The following is a 15,297-nucleotide window of genomic DNA, read 5'->3' as shown; positions in this document are numbered from 1 at the left end:
TTGTATAGCCCTTTTCACCATACAAATCATTGCAGAGTAGCTTTACAATTTTTTTTTAAAGTTTCTACATTATATAGGAGTAGATTATTAGTTGTGACTATGGCAGAAATGTACAGTAAAAATCAAGCAGTTAGTTACAAATTACATGTAATCAAACAGATGGTGAACATTACTAACTGCGATTACATTACATTACTGTTGCGATTAAGCAAAATTTGGTACACAATTATTCTATCTTAGAATAAAGAATAGAGACAGAATAAAAGAATAAAACATCATTAAACATACTGTAAATTGCCAGACACAGCTTCTGTGCCACATTGAAGGTAAAGATGGCTTTTTGTTGATTAAAATTTTATTGGAAACAGCCTGACTGTTGGTAGGTATTCTGACTGATTAATTAGATTAATTGAAGAAATATAATAACTTGACATTTAAAAGACAACACAGATCCATTAATAAGCTGATTATAAAAGCTACCCTTGTAAATCAGTTTCCCAAGTGGAAAAGTTATTTTCCGACCCTGATCTGAAGTGTCTGCTTTTGTCTCCCAGGGTGTTGTGTACCTCAACGATAAGACAAAGATCATCACCAGTGATGTTGAGTGCTCCAATGGAGTCATACATTTCATAGACAAGGTCCTCTTTCCATATGATCTAACGGGCAAGGCAGATATCAACACTGATGTATGTAACTCAACCAGTGTCCACCATTTTGTAAGTTCAGAAAAGTCATAAAAATGTCATTCCACTAAGTAAAACTCAATTTATGTTGCAGTTGAACATTACCGCAGCTGCTGAACAATATGGCTTCAAAATCTTCAGCAAGCTCCTACAGGTAATATTTATGCTGCACTTCAATCTTTTTTGGACCATATGCATTTTTCTTACAAACATCTTCCAAACAGGATGCAGAATTGATGCATGTGGTGCAGCATCGACCCTTTTACCCATTCACCATGTTCTGGCCAACGGATGACGTTTTTAACAGTCTTCCTGAGGACAGAAAGAAATGGCTGTACAGCGAAGACCATCGTGATAAGTTACAAGCCTACCTCAAAGCTCACATAGTCCGTGACCAGAGGGTATGAGACTCCAACATCAGTGAAACTGATTTAACTGAAATCGATTAAGTTATATATCAAAGTACCATGGTGTTGCCATCTGATAGCATCAGAACGGTCACAAAACGGATTTGGATGTATGTTTCCAGGTAGTTGCTGTTGCTCTTCCTGCTGAGAAGAGCTTGGAAACATTGTTTGGATCTGAGCTCACCTTCAGTTGCAGCAAAAATTTAATTGTAAGTATTGGCAAGTTGGCAAAACTTTCCTTCAAAACTCTCACATTTGAAATGTTAATGATTTATTTATTGTTTTTGATATTGATGTTTTAACCGTTATAAAAGTATTCATAATGTGTGTTATTGCTAAGTTAAAATGCATTATAAAGACTCAAATCTAAGATTGGAAACTACATCATGCATCGTTGCGAATTAATTTGCCGTGATTCATTGCCATTTTAGTGACTGTAAATCAGTTTGATAGTAAATCTGCTCGCCTCTTATTGACTGAATTTCAGGGCGACATATTAATCAATGGAAACAATGCCAGAATAGTAGCACGGAACATGATGTTTGATTCAGGAATCGCTCATGGGATTGATCAACTTCTGGAGCCACCAAGCATTGGTGCTCGCTGTGACAACTTCACAAGCATAGAGATAAAGGTACAAAACTTTAAGACTAAATCAGATTATTTATATCATCAACAACTGAACAAAATAAAAAGTAAAGCACAAATTAAAAAAGCACAAGTGGGAGAGACCATCTAGTTATTCATCAGTTCAATTTAGTTCCACTACTGGTGCAACTGGTGTTTCAAAGTGATTTTAATATTAAAACAAATGAGCAGTCCTAATGTTGTTGTACTGTTGTTTGTCTTTAGGGACTCTGTGGTTCTTGCGGTGTGCCGCCCCGTTGTCCCATTGGATCAGAGGACTCAGTGAGTGGATCTGCATCTTGTTGATTTGTGGTTCTGTTTATTAACAAAACTTCAGCAACAGCACTTTATTGACCTTCTTTTTGTTATTTTTTGGTTCTGTTTTGTCAACAAAACTTTAGCAGTTAGCGCTTTATTTACTGACTTTTTGTTATTTTTTTGGTTCTGTTTAACTAACATTTTTAAAAATCAGCGCTTTATTAACTTGCTTTTTGTTATTTTTGGTTCTGTTTTGTTAACATTTTTAGCAGTCAGTGCTTTATAGACTTATTGTTATTTTTTTGGTTCTGTTATGTTAAAACTTTAGCAGTCAGTGCTTTATTGTCTTACTTTATATTATTTTTTGGTTTTGTTGCATTAACAAAACTTTCGCAGTCAGCACTTTATTTGCTTACTGTCATTCATTCATTCATTCATTGTTTGTTTGTTTGGTTAGTTCTGGTATATAAAAAAAAAATTAGCAGTTAACACTTTATTGCATTTTTTTTTTTTGTTCCGTTGCATTAACAAAGTTTTAGCAGTCACCACTTTATTGACTTTCTTATTTTTTAACCAACTCAAATTGTATTTTCTGTGGTAGCATGCCTTGATCCAGACTGATCTCTTATTTACAGAACAGAACTAGCATATGTAGACGACCTTATTCACCTTACATGTACAGACGGCCCAGTTATTATGGGTTGTACTCGTACGGTTATGGATACAACTCATACAGAGATTGGCTTGGCTGTAATCGGGTATGCACAAAAATGACGTGGGCTGTTAAATGCTGTAAAAACCACTTTGGAAGAGACTGTCAAGGTGAGTAATTTAGCACACAAAAAGCAATAAGTTCCTTGAATGTTACATGAAACGATGTAGCCAATAGGTATTAAACAGTGTGTTGGTTTGTGGTTTAGTGTGTCCTGGAGGACTCGAGGCACCATGTGGAGAGCATGGAGACTGTGATGACGGGCGCACTGGCACAGGGACGTGTAAATGTCACAAAGGTTTTACAGGCACAGGCTGTGAGCTGTGTGAAAGCAGTCATTTTGGGCCGAACTGCACAGGTAACCATGAATCATGTTCAAAACCATGAATTTTTCCTAAACAGTCTCCAAATCCTTATCCTCGTGTGTTGGTGAAGACTAAGTGAAACAGGCAAATCAGACAACTCAACTGTAAGAACAATTATGCAAATAGAGCACTACACAAAATGCAGGATCCAGGTTCAAAATTAGCAATAGAAATTGGCTTTGGGAAGGAGAAAAAATAAAGCTACTGGCCAGTTGGAAAGCAGTATTTTGACTGCAATATAAAACGGTTTAAATGTAGGCACTTTTGGCAATTTGTGAATAGTTGGCTTTTTTTTCTGGTAATTTTTTCATTAACAAAATTTAGAGAGGTTTGTTTTAACCCTCTGGTTCTGTTCAGTAATTTTTGACTGAAAAGTTGTACCTTTTTTAGAATTTTTTTAGTTCTTCAGAATGCTACGAAACTTGGTAAAGGTTTCCGTGTGTTTACTTGCTATGTAAACACACGGAAACACCCTGAATCAAAAAATTTAAATGGTCGTGAAAAAGCAGTCACAATTATACTGTTTGTGGTTAAAAATGGCCACATTGGGAAGCACATTTTATCTGGTGGAAACATTTGGTACTGCATCCAAACAAAATCTTACTGAAAGCCTTTTTTTGAGATATCAGCCTCAAATTTGGAACACAACTTATTTAGATTCATGGCTTTCATTTTCATGTAGTTTTAGAGTAAAACATGTTTTGGAATATACAGTCATGGCCAAAAATATCAGCACCCTTGGTAAATATGATCAAAGAAGTCTGTGAAAATTAATCTGCATTGTTAATCCTTTTGATCTTTTATTTTAAAAAAATCACAAAAATCTAACCTTTCATTGAATAATAAGAATTTAAAATGGGGGGAAATATCATTATGAAATAAATGTTTTTCTCAAATACACGTTGAACACAATTTTTGGCACCCCTAGAAATTCTTATGAGTAAAATATCTCTGAAGTATATTCCCATTCATATTCACAATTTTGAGCACCCCAGATAGATTATGAACATGAAATTATCCAGCCATGGCTTCCTGTTTCACAGAAATATAAATAGGAGGGAAAACAAAGGCCAAACTCCCTTAATCATCCATCATAATGAGAAAAACCAAAGAATATATTTCTGATGTGCAGCAAAAGATAATTGAGCTTCACAAATTAGTGAAGTGGCTTTAAGAAAAGAGCTAGAGCAGTGAAAATTCCCATTTCCACCATCAGGGCAATAATTAAGAATTTCCAATCAACATAAAATGTTATGAAACAGATAAACAGATAAAAAAATCAATAAGTGACTAAATCAGTTAGAAATCTTATAATGGGCCATGTTTGGATCTTCCAACTGTACAATAATCCAAACACAAACCTCAAAAACAACACAAAAATGGGTCATTGAGCACAAAACCAAGCTTCTGCTATGGTTCCAGTCCTCTGACTGATAGATTGATGGAACAATAGATAGATAGATGATGGAAAAACATAGATAGATGGGGGCCCTAAGCAGCCGCTTAGTTCACTTATGCCTTGGGCCGGCTCTGGAGCTGGGAATCTAAAGGGTCTGGAGTGATTCTGGATGAAGGAATGGTCTCTGATCTCTTGTCAGGTGTCTCTAACCTCATCAGGCATTATAGGAGAAAATTCAGAGCTGTTAAACTGGCAAATGGAGGTTTCAAAAAGTATTGAATAAAAGGGTGCCGTTAATTGTGGCCAATGTGTATTAGAGAAAAAGATTTATTTCATAATGATATTTTCCCCCATCTTAAATTATTATCCAATGAAAGGTTAGATTTTTGTGACTTTTTAAAATAAAAGATCAAAAGGATTAACATTGCAGATTTTCACAGCCTTCATATTTCATATTTACCAAGGGTGCCGATATTTTTGGCCATGACTGTATATATTTCATATAAAATATAAAAATTGTATTTTTTAAAAATAATAATAACCTTTAAAGTAATATCATTTTTACAAAATAAAAAAAATAGCTATTTGGTCATTTTTGACCACCATGCAAACAGCACCAGAGCGTTAAACAAGAAATAAGCCAAAATATTAAGATAAGATAACTTTAAGATTTATTCACTGAAAGTGTTTTTTCTTCTTCTCATGTAAATTTATATAGTTTTAAGTGAGTTTACATGTAGACAAAATGCTGATTAAGAAAAATGTTTGCAGTGTAAAAAAAAATGAAAAATGCTGTTTTTTTAAAGTCAGTAATATCAATAAACAAATAAATATATAGAAATATACACAGAAAATTACACTAAAATTACATTACTTGTCTACATTTACATTTATTGTCAGATCAGTATAAATGTTTTTTGTTGAAATTTTATTGTATTAGTACTACTCAACTACTCACAACTACTGACAGCTATAATGAACAGTTTATTCATCTTTTCTCACAGCATGTAACTGCACCAGCAGTGGCATTTGTGATAGCGGCCTGGGCGGTGATGGCAGCTGTTTCTGTCAAGAGGGGTGGATGGGTAAATACTGCGAATCAAAAATCGGTAAGAGCAGGCTTCACATGGAAAACTCTATCAAATGTACTAGATCTATAAAAGACATGCGTAGTGTTGTAGAAAACCATAGAACATATTTTAGACTTGCTCAACAGCGAAAACACTCTCTTTTGCTTGTTATTTAACAGAAGTCAAGCCGATTTGCTCGCCTGCATGTGATCTCAATGCAGTGTGCCTCCCTGAAAATAACTGCAAGTGTGTGCCGCCCTATGGAGGAAATGGCATTAACTGCACGGGTATGAATTGCGTCTGTTTTATTAGACTGATTGTAAGATGCCTGTCCTGGATTCAAATGGCCTATTGCCACTTTTATAAATATAAAAGAAGAGGGAGCTCAGATTCAAACTCAAGACGTTCACATGAAAATCACACTTGAAACATGTGGCCACGGCTCAAATATATATAACAGCTTATATCATGTAACCTAATGGCATGTAATCCATGCTGCTGAATCAGTTTTATTAAAATGTATTAAAATTAAGTGGGTTTATGCTTGAACAAATACTGTATGTATGCGAATGGGGGAAGAAAAATAGTCTTGTTTTTCCTTTGAATTGAGTATATTTTTCTCACCATATTGACAGATAGATTTTCTTGTTTTAGTGTGTACTATATTTCACTTAGATGTTTTTTATTTAACTATTTTTGGGCGATTTTATGGTATGGTAATTTAAGTTAAATTGTCATAAATCCTTAATATTTTGGAACACAGACTTAAGTTTGGACTCTTTGTAAGAATCTCACTTAAGATATTAAGGGCTAGATTTACTAAACAGGGCAAATTAGCATTAGAGTGCAATTCCATAAAAGCGCCGATGGGAGGGGAAAATTTTGCAGGTGATTTACTAATAATGCGCACAATAAAGAACACAGACGCAGCCAGATCATTTCCATAATGACCAGCGCAATCTACCAAGAGCAGTGCAAATTACCACCTGCTTTAAGACATGCTTTTTTTGGGCATTAAATAATTGCGCAAATACCAGTAATTTGATGAGCGCAAACATTAGTTTGGTTCATTTTAATACTGTCCCTCCACAAATTTTGCGTCTAAAAGGGAAACTCCTACAAATGCATATTCAATAAGGTCAGGCGCAAAAATAACTGTGTCCACCTTTTTAGTGCTAATTCTTCAGTGCGCATAGTTAATCCTGAAAATACTATTTTACCGCCAAACACTGTTTGCGCTGGCACAAGCTGGCCCTAAGTCTTTTTTTCTGAAAAATATATCAAAATGAAGTCCATTTTTCTTTTTAGGTAAATGTATCTTGATTTTAGAATTCTTAGATGTTTGTAATAAAAAAAACATGACAAAAATACTAATTATGAAAATAAGTTTTTGCAGTGTATAAGTTCATAATAGTCTTATTGTGAATGCTTTCAATGAATAAAATCAATTTTGATTTTGAAATGTGTTTCTAGCCCCAGATTTTTGCAGTGAATATAACGGAGGCTGCCACGAAGCAGCTGACTGTTTGCAGAGCGGTATCAATGTTACCTGTTCCTGTCAGGCCGGATACTCTGGAGACGGATACGTCTGCTCGCCCATCAACCGATGTGTAGAGGAGGCGAACGGTGGCTGCAGCGATTTCGCAGAATGCATTTTCACCGGACCTGTATGTGGAACTTCTACTTTTTGTTAATGCAATCTGACAAGAGTTTTGGATTAACAAAATGTGTAACATTTACCTTGTGGCAGAATGAGAGGCGCTGCGTATGTCTCGAGGGGTACGTGGGAAATGGAATCCAGTGTTTGGAGAAAGTGGTGCCCCCTGTTGACCGCTGCCTGGAGGACAACGGCGGCTGCGACCCCAAAGCCACATGCAAAGACCTTCATTTCCACAGTACGACTTCACAGTGATTTAATTGGCAGTTTAATATTTTGAGTATTCAAAAACAAAGGCTTTTATTCTTACGTTTCAGCAAAAATGGGGGGTGTTTTTCACCTGCGCTCACCTGAGGGGAAGTATAAACTGAACTACAGCCAAGCACAGGAAGCTTGCAAGGCTGAGGGAGCTACTCTTGCTACATTCAAGCAGCTCTCTGATGCCCAACAGGTGACTTTTGAATGCGAACTTAGCTGTACACATCTTGCATTTATGCTGTTGTGACGAATAAGAGCAACAGTCTTTGTGCTTAATGTGTATGGTCACGTTAGTGAATTTCACTGACGAAAAAGGTCCATTGTTCATAGTCGATAGGTTAGCGATGCATAAAGCACAGCTCACACTAAAGTCACTTTCAAACCAAGCAGCTTGGTTTTGTTGGTTAATGTGGTGAATTTTCATGACCAATTTGAACATGAGCGAAATCTGCATGATGAACTTTGTCGACCTCACGTGCAAACTCCCGAATGCGCTATTGAAAATTGACTAGATTTCACCCACACAATTTTAACGAGCAACGGTAAATTTGAACACACCTTTAAACAGTGTTTCTTTTCAAACAACTTGTCAATTGGTATTTTTGTTTTACTGTAAAAATTCGAAATATTTATTAAATTGGAATGGAATTTTCGTATCCACAGCATAATGCATCTTAAAATATTTTTTTCTTCACCACTATTTAGTAGTTTTTCTATTATACATCACATAAAAGTTTGTTAAATTCAGCTGGAAGTTTATTAAATATTACATTAGAAAATAAAGCTTTTTTTCAACTTTCTATTCATCAAAGAATCTGTTTTCAACACTGATAATATTAACACTTAAGACTGGAGTAATGGCAGGTTAATTTACATTATAAAACAAAGCTTTTTTATGGTTCCAGTTGGGAATGCATCTATGTGTGGCAGGATGGATGGACGACAAGAAAGCTGGCTATCCAATCCGGTTTCCTTCTGCTAAATGTGGTGATAATCATGTTGGTATTGTGCTGTACAAAGAGCCAGTCAACGCCAGTTGGCCGTATGACGCATACTGCTACAGGATGAAAGGTATGACCGTCAGGAAATCCTTCTTAGATGAAATGTAATTTGAAATTTTACTGTACCTGAACAGTTTTGATGTAAAAATGATGGCAGTTTTTCTCTTATACAGAGGTGTCTTGTGAATGTAAACCTGGATACGTTGGAAATGGGGAATTCTGTAACGGAGACTTGGCCTCGGTTGTTGCCACCACTTCCAATTTTTCTCTGTTCTACACAGTAAGTATCCATGTACTGTTGTTTCCTTCTACAAATAATTTAGATTCAGATGGAAAGAGAGGACACAAACTGACATAAAGTTAGTTACCTATTACAACATATTTATAACAACGATTTGTTATAATCATTTTGAATAAGGAAAGGGGAAAAAACAAATCAACTGAAGTGATGAAAATCAACTGAAGTGAAACCAATTTAAAATTTTAGTAATAATAATTGCTGTCAATACAAATGAAGTCCTGTTCAAAGAGAAATATCCACGTAATTTCGTAACAATGGAGTCAAACATTTCCTGCCGGTTTCCTCCTACAGACTTTACTGAAGTATGCAGAGGAAGGTGAGGAGGGCAAGAACCTGCTGAAGTCCCTGTCCGACAAATCATTAAACATAACAGTTTTTGTACCTCAAAACAACGGTTTCTCTGCCAACAAGGTGATTATCGATATAAGCCAGAATAAATTCTCATATGAACATTTTTGAATTGCATCTGATTCAGAGGAAGAAAACTTGCAAAGAAAGTAGGAACCAGTTGGACACGCTTTTTCTCCCCTGGCCTTGAATCTGCTGTTTGTTTCCTTTTTCAGACCTTATCATGGAGGGATTTGCTATATCATATATCCAGCATCAATAGTCTGCACTTCTATGAAGACTTGAAGCACAACACCATAATCCCGTCTCGTCTGGGTTCTGATCTAGTCGTGACGATTCCCTCCAATTCCACTGGTCAGGCTGAGGTAAACAAACCTTAGCAGCTTCACACCGCTCAGGCCACATTTACTGTACATAGTCAAGAAAACTGTATTTTTATTGGTTTCACAGGACTCTCAACCTCAGAAATTGGTGAATAAGAAGGTCATATTGGCCTGGAACATTCCAGCCATCAATGGTCTGATCCATGTCATTGATGGGCCTTTCAGAGCTCCACCTGTTCCAGTAAGTGGCTGCTTTTGTAGAAGTACAATAGAGCATATTAGAGAACCGCTTTGCTTTATGGATGTACAGGCAGAATTTATTTGAAAAATTCATGAGTAATTGCATTAACACCAATGGATTAAATTGCAGCAGTTTTCAGATAGAAAACGTACTCCCAAGCCTTCTGTTGAGCAATGAGAATTTTTGCTCATCATCAGACAAAGATAACAACTATGACTCATCAGACTAGCTAAAGCAAGTCAACATCCTGTTTGACTAACATGGACGTCCGTCTAGACTTTTCAAAGCAGTAGTAGACAGCCATGCATAGCTTTGCCAAAAGCTGGACTTCACTTACAATACCCAGTTCATTTATTAAAGTCATCAATGGTGTTGTCTAATTTTTAGGTGCCGGCAGTTCTTCCAATCTCACAGTCCAGCAGGGTCGCAGTCACCACTGTGCTGATTGTCTTTGCCATTGTTGCTATTGTTGCTGGGCTCGCATACTACGTCCTCAAGCACAAGAACGACGCCTTTCGTTTCCAGTATTTTAAGGTTTGTTCACGTAATAGAGCTTCAGATATTTAGGTTGACGAACAAAGACACTTTACCGTTGAACAAAATGTCTGACTCTAACTCTTCTAGAGTTTTCTACATCTATCTGTTGTTCCATCCACACTATCTATCTATCTATCTATCTATCTCAGTGGCGGCTACTGGTCTTTCAAAGAGGGGAAGCTCATTTTCGGCCTACATCATAAAAATTGTCCATTTATTTATACGTAAATTCTGCCCTACGTTCCTTTTCAAGAAAATGCTCTGTGACCCTGTCATACCAACTAGGTGTCTTTTCCAGTGACACTAGCCTACTGTATGAATGAATGAATGAATGAACAATCAAAAAAAAAAAGATATTAAACTCGACGGAGGAAATGTGGGAATTAGGTTAAACTGAAACAAGGAATGTGGTGTAGCCTATAATAGGGTTGTCACGATACCATAAACATGTCTTACGATACTATACCAGCTTAATTTATAATTCAGTTCTACAAAATGAATCAAAATTTAATAAATAAATAGATGTAAGTGAAAACAGACAATATTATTCTCTGAATACTTAATTAATGTGAATGAATGACTGGCTATTGTTATCCATGAAATGATCTAAACAAAACTCATCTCAGCACTGCACAGAAGCTGCATGAAGTGACATTTAGATGTGACATTTATTCATTTAGACTGTATTTATAATTGCATAAATAATGTTATGAGATTAATGTTTTAAATACTAAATTCTGAATATGGAAATATGTAGGAAAATAATGTAATATGCCTACTTTTAGACGGGAAACTTAAAAACGGCCAGCAGGTGGCAGAAGTTCGTGATTGAATCACTGAGTCATTCAAATGATTCTTTCAAAACGGCTGAATCCTTCAGGAGTGAATCAAATGACTGTTTTTATGAATGGCTCAGTGAATCAGTGATTCGCCCAAATCAACGCGGATTTGGATTCGAACACAAACAGCACTCTTGTTGTATTGCCTAAGTGTCAGGAGCATTTTTTGCTCGCATATCTTGAAATTTCCGAGTTAGCAGCATGTATATTAAAACATAACATTACAAATGAATATATATAAAATATATATAATGATTGATAAGAACCAAGTGCAAAGCCGCTGTGGGACTGAGCTCGAATAGCTTCAGCGTCAGCGACTTTTTATAGTACAAAATCGCTGTCAATCAAAAGGAGATGCAGTCTTTCGACAGACCCTCCAATCATCACGCAGAAGCCCGGCGTCCAGACACGCCCACTCCTCCATTCACCTCCAGAGACGCTGAGCGTCCGTGGGCGGGACATAATCGCAGCATTTATCCAATGACCATCAAGTTTCGAAGCATTGAAAAAAACAGTTCAAAGCAGCTCCATTGAAGTCAATGAACGCTGGGCTTCAACGGGGAAATACACTGACGCTACGGGAATGTATGAGAAGGAAATCGAGTCAGCGACCTGCAGCTGATTCTGAACGAACTCGTCTTCGAGATGAACGTGTTCTAACGCATTTTTAGTCGATAAAATGTTAACACAATAGTATATATTTGACCATTAATTTGACATTATAGGGGAAGCCGAGCTTCCCTTGCAGTCTTAAAGAAATCCCCACTGATCTATCTATCTATCTATCTATCTATCTATTCATCTATCTATCTATCTATCTATCTATCTATCTATCTATTTGTTGTTTCATCTATCTATCTATCTATCTATCTATCTATCTATCTATCTATCTATCTATCTATCTATCTATCTATCTATCTATCTATTTGTTGTTTCATCTATCTATCTATCTATCTATCTATCTATCTATCTATCTATCTATCTATCTATCTATCTATCTATCTATCATTCCATCATCTATCTATCTATCTATCTATCTATCTATCTATCTATCTATCTATCTATCTATCTATCTATTGTTCCATCATCTATCTATCTATCTATCTATCTATCTATCTATCTATCTGTCTGTCTGTCTGTCTGTCTGTCTGTCTGTCTATCTATCTATCTATCTATCTATCTATCTATCTATCTATCAGAGGACTGGAATGGCCAGCAGAAGCTTGGTTTTGTGCTCAGTGACCCATTTTTGTGGTGTATTTGAAGTTTGTGTTTGGATTATTGTACGGTTGGAAGATCCAAACATGGCCCATTATAAGATTTCTGAGTTAGTCACTTACTGATTTTTAAAAAAAAATCTGTTTATCTGTTTCATAACATTTTATGTTGATTGGAAATTCTTAATTATTGCCCTGATGGTGGAAATTAGAATTTTCACTGCTCTAGCTCTTTTCTTAAAGCCACTTCACTAATTTGTGAAGCTCAATTATCTTTTGCTGCACATCAGAAATATATTCTTTGGTTTTTTTCATTGTGATAGATGATTAAGGGAATTTGGGCTTTGTTTTCCCTATTGATATTTCTGTGAAACAGGAAGCCATGGCTGGATGATTTCATGTTCATAATCACCCTGGAGTGCTCAAAATTGTGAATATGAATGGGAATATACTTCAGAGATATTTTACTCATAAGAATTTCTAGGGGTACCAATAATTGTGTCCAATGTGTATTAGAGAAAAACATTTATTTCATAATGATATTTCCCCCCATTTTGAATTCTTATTATCCAATGAAAGGTTAGACTTTGTGAATTGTTTAATAAAAGATCAAAAGGATTAACAATGCAGATTAATTTTCACAGCCTCCTTTGATCATATTTACCAAGGGTGCCGATATTTTTGGCCATGACTCTATCTATCTATCTATCTATCTATCTATCTATCTATCTATCTATCTATCTATCTATCTATCCATCTATCAATCATTCTATCTATCTATCAATCATTCTATCTATCATTCTATCTATTTTCAGTTCCAAAGTTCTAGACTGTCTTTATAATTAAAAGGGATCATTACAATATAGTGACCCAGAAAACTAAATCAGGTACATTTAATTTGTTATGTATCATAATCTACTTTCAAAGATGAATGAATGTCTTATTTATCATTCAACAGAATGATGATGAAGATGGTGCTTCCACAAAAGGTGGTGGAAACCCTGCTTTAGTATCCATCCCAAACCCTTTATACAGTGGCTACAGGGCATTTGCAGAGCCGTTTGGGGTAAATATAGTAAAACATCCTTCTATGTGCTTGTAATTTTATCTACATGCATTTCTTTGATTGCTACTACTGGTCAAACACAGTTGTCCTAATCAATATTTGTTTATTTCAGGATTCAGCTGCTACAGACACACCCAACCTCATGGACTAGCACAGACATCAGCGCCGACCTCCTCTCCCTTTCATTATCTGCAATCAGCTGGAGGGCCTGGCTGGAGGAGGTGGCCTCAACACCTTTGTATATGGTTAAACCTAAAAATAAAAGACTTAAATGCCCTAATTATGTCCTAGACAACATCAGCCAACCGTGGTGCCTTCAGTTCAATAAAAATATCTGCTAAAAACACTGGGTGCATTTGTTAGTTTACCTGTTGTTTTCTTCTTGGCCAATCACAAAGGAAATCAGCTTTCCAGGGACTAAACCTGGGGTCTAATTAATGTCTCCAACTGCAATGCATAATCCCAAAGGTCTCGTCGACATAATAGAAGGGTATTTTTGTCTTGTTCGATCATACTAAAGATGACTGAAGCGTAACGCAAGATGGGTGAAGATTTCCCTGAGGTAAACGACCACCTGTTCCTACTACTTGACAGGAAAACAACATTGTTGATTTTGATCGGCTGTGGACTGGGGACGGAGAAGCTGGTCAGAAATTGAGTTTAGTGTGGAATTTGAGGACTTTTTTTTTTTTTATGACAAATTAGTTCAATTTTCATTGTTTTCTGCTCAAATGATTTTTTTATTAACTGAGGTAGGTGCACATTCAGTTATTCATGAATTAAAATTACATTCACACGTTTGACTGTTATAAAGGCAAGACCAATCACAACCGAATATGCATATTAATTCAAGAAAGCAGATCAATCACAATCATTGGTTTGATTTTGAATTCCAAACATTTCAGTCAATAAGAGATTTTAAAACTTCAGTCTTCATTTTTTTTAAAAAGTGTAACAGTTAAAAAAACACACAAACAGATAACGTAACCACAATAGAAATAATTAAAAAACACAGTTTAAAAGGACTGCGTACCTATATTAAGCAGCTCAAGCTAATTCATCATAATAATTGTAGAGACAATGTGATTAATTGTGGGGATGATATGTTTGATTAATATCAATGCAGTGCATTGCAAATATTGTAGTAATAATTTAGTCCATCAATCATTGACAGTGAGTGTGTTAGGCCTCATACAGGAAGCTTTTTGGCATACAAAAACAGAATTAACAGCGTTATAGTTCTTAAAATGGAATGTAGCTATGTAAGACTGTAAAGATTGATTTTTAAGTAATTTTTTGTGCTAATTTTTGTAATTTGGGAATCAGCCTGGGGACTTTAGGACCCAGGGCTAATGAGGACTGCAGTGAATTCACAGCTGGGCTTTCCTCCATATTTCCAGTTCCACTCATCTCCCATCCCCCCATTTTCATCACGCTCTTTTACAACAAAGCATGACACCCATCCCCACTCTAGACAGAGCGGCTTCTGGGTCACACACAAATGTGTCGCATCACACCTGTCATGGTGTTTGCTTTGAAATGTATGAAAGGAGGAGACTACAATGTAGTCAAGATGGCATGTGGTGCTTGTCTGTAAGATAAAAAACTTTGAAGCAAATGTGGTGAGGGGGTCAGGTGTTGAAGAACAATTTTTTGAAGAAGAAAAATCAAAATGCACCTGTTGTTCAGTGAGCAAATGTCAACTTTGGACAGAAAAACAAGATGTTTGGCCAAAGATGAGTTACGTAGAAGTCCAAGCACTACATTGAGCAAAGACACATATATATATATATGTTAAAATTTGCGTCTACGAAACCTTGCAGATAATGACCAGTATTGGTTCCAAAACATCTTGCCAATTACATGATAAATAGTTACATTAAATTTGTTGTTACAACGTCTAACTGTTTTTATTACGTTTGCCATCGGTTTCTATGAATGTGGCCAGAACTGGCCGTCCACCAAAACCACATGCCCAGAACAGACGT

At 36.0% G+C, this 15,297-nt stretch overlaps 1 protein-coding gene across 3 annotated transcripts in view; it reads left to right on the top strand.

The window, feature by feature from the left end:
* Positions 1 to 13,653, top strand: part of stab1 (stabilin 1) — a 41,759-nt gene extending 28,106 nt beyond the window's left edge. For 2 of the 3 annotated variants that reach the window (XM_058760986.1, XM_058760988.1), the window contains 21 exons: positions 555 to 686; positions 778 to 837; positions 908 to 1,084; positions 1,213 to 1,299; positions 1,578 to 1,724; positions 1,943 to 1,999; positions 2,611 to 2,797; positions 2,896 to 3,045; positions 5,456 to 5,560; positions 5,701 to 5,808; positions 6,995 to 7,188; positions 7,272 to 7,416; positions 7,496 to 7,629; positions 8,342 to 8,507; positions 8,611 to 8,717; positions 9,030 to 9,149; positions 9,302 to 9,451; positions 9,537 to 9,650; positions 10,038 to 10,184; positions 13,202 to 13,309; positions 13,422 to 13,653. In XM_058760986.1, the coding sequence (XP_058616969.1) occupies positions 555 to 686; positions 778 to 837; positions 908 to 1,084; positions 1,213 to 1,299; positions 1,578 to 1,724; positions 1,943 to 1,999; positions 2,611 to 2,797; positions 2,896 to 3,045; positions 5,456 to 5,560; positions 5,701 to 5,808; positions 6,995 to 7,188; positions 7,272 to 7,416; positions 7,496 to 7,629; positions 8,342 to 8,507; positions 8,611 to 8,717; positions 9,030 to 9,149; positions 9,302 to 9,451; positions 9,537 to 9,650; positions 10,038 to 10,184; positions 13,202 to 13,309; positions 13,422 to 13,460 (2,634 nt within the window). In that variant the 3' untranslated portion in view covers positions 13,461 to 13,653. Of the gene's footprint in view, positions 1 to 554; positions 687 to 777; positions 838 to 907; positions 1,085 to 1,212; positions 1,300 to 1,577; positions 1,725 to 1,942; positions 2,000 to 2,610; positions 2,798 to 2,895; positions 3,046 to 5,455; positions 5,561 to 5,700; positions 5,809 to 6,994; positions 7,189 to 7,271; positions 7,417 to 7,495; positions 7,630 to 8,341; positions 8,508 to 8,610; positions 8,718 to 9,029; positions 9,150 to 9,301; positions 9,452 to 9,536; positions 9,651 to 10,037; positions 10,185 to 13,201; positions 13,310 to 13,421 lie in introns of those variants that run through there. The other variant, XR_009268445.1, reaches the window with a different exon arrangement.
* The last annotated feature ends 1,644 nt before the right edge of the window (positions 13,654 to 15,297 follow it).

Source organism: Onychostoma macrolepis, chromosome 22 (assembly GCF_012432095.1).
Source record: "Onychostoma macrolepis isolate SWU-2019 chromosome 22, ASM1243209v1, whole genome shotgun sequence".
Taxonomy (NCBI): Eukaryota; Metazoa; Chordata; class Actinopteri; order Cypriniformes; family Cyprinidae; genus Onychostoma; species Onychostoma macrolepis.
The sequence above is the reverse complement of the archived record's forward strand: the minus strand, read 5'-3'. Positions and strand labels throughout refer to the sequence as shown.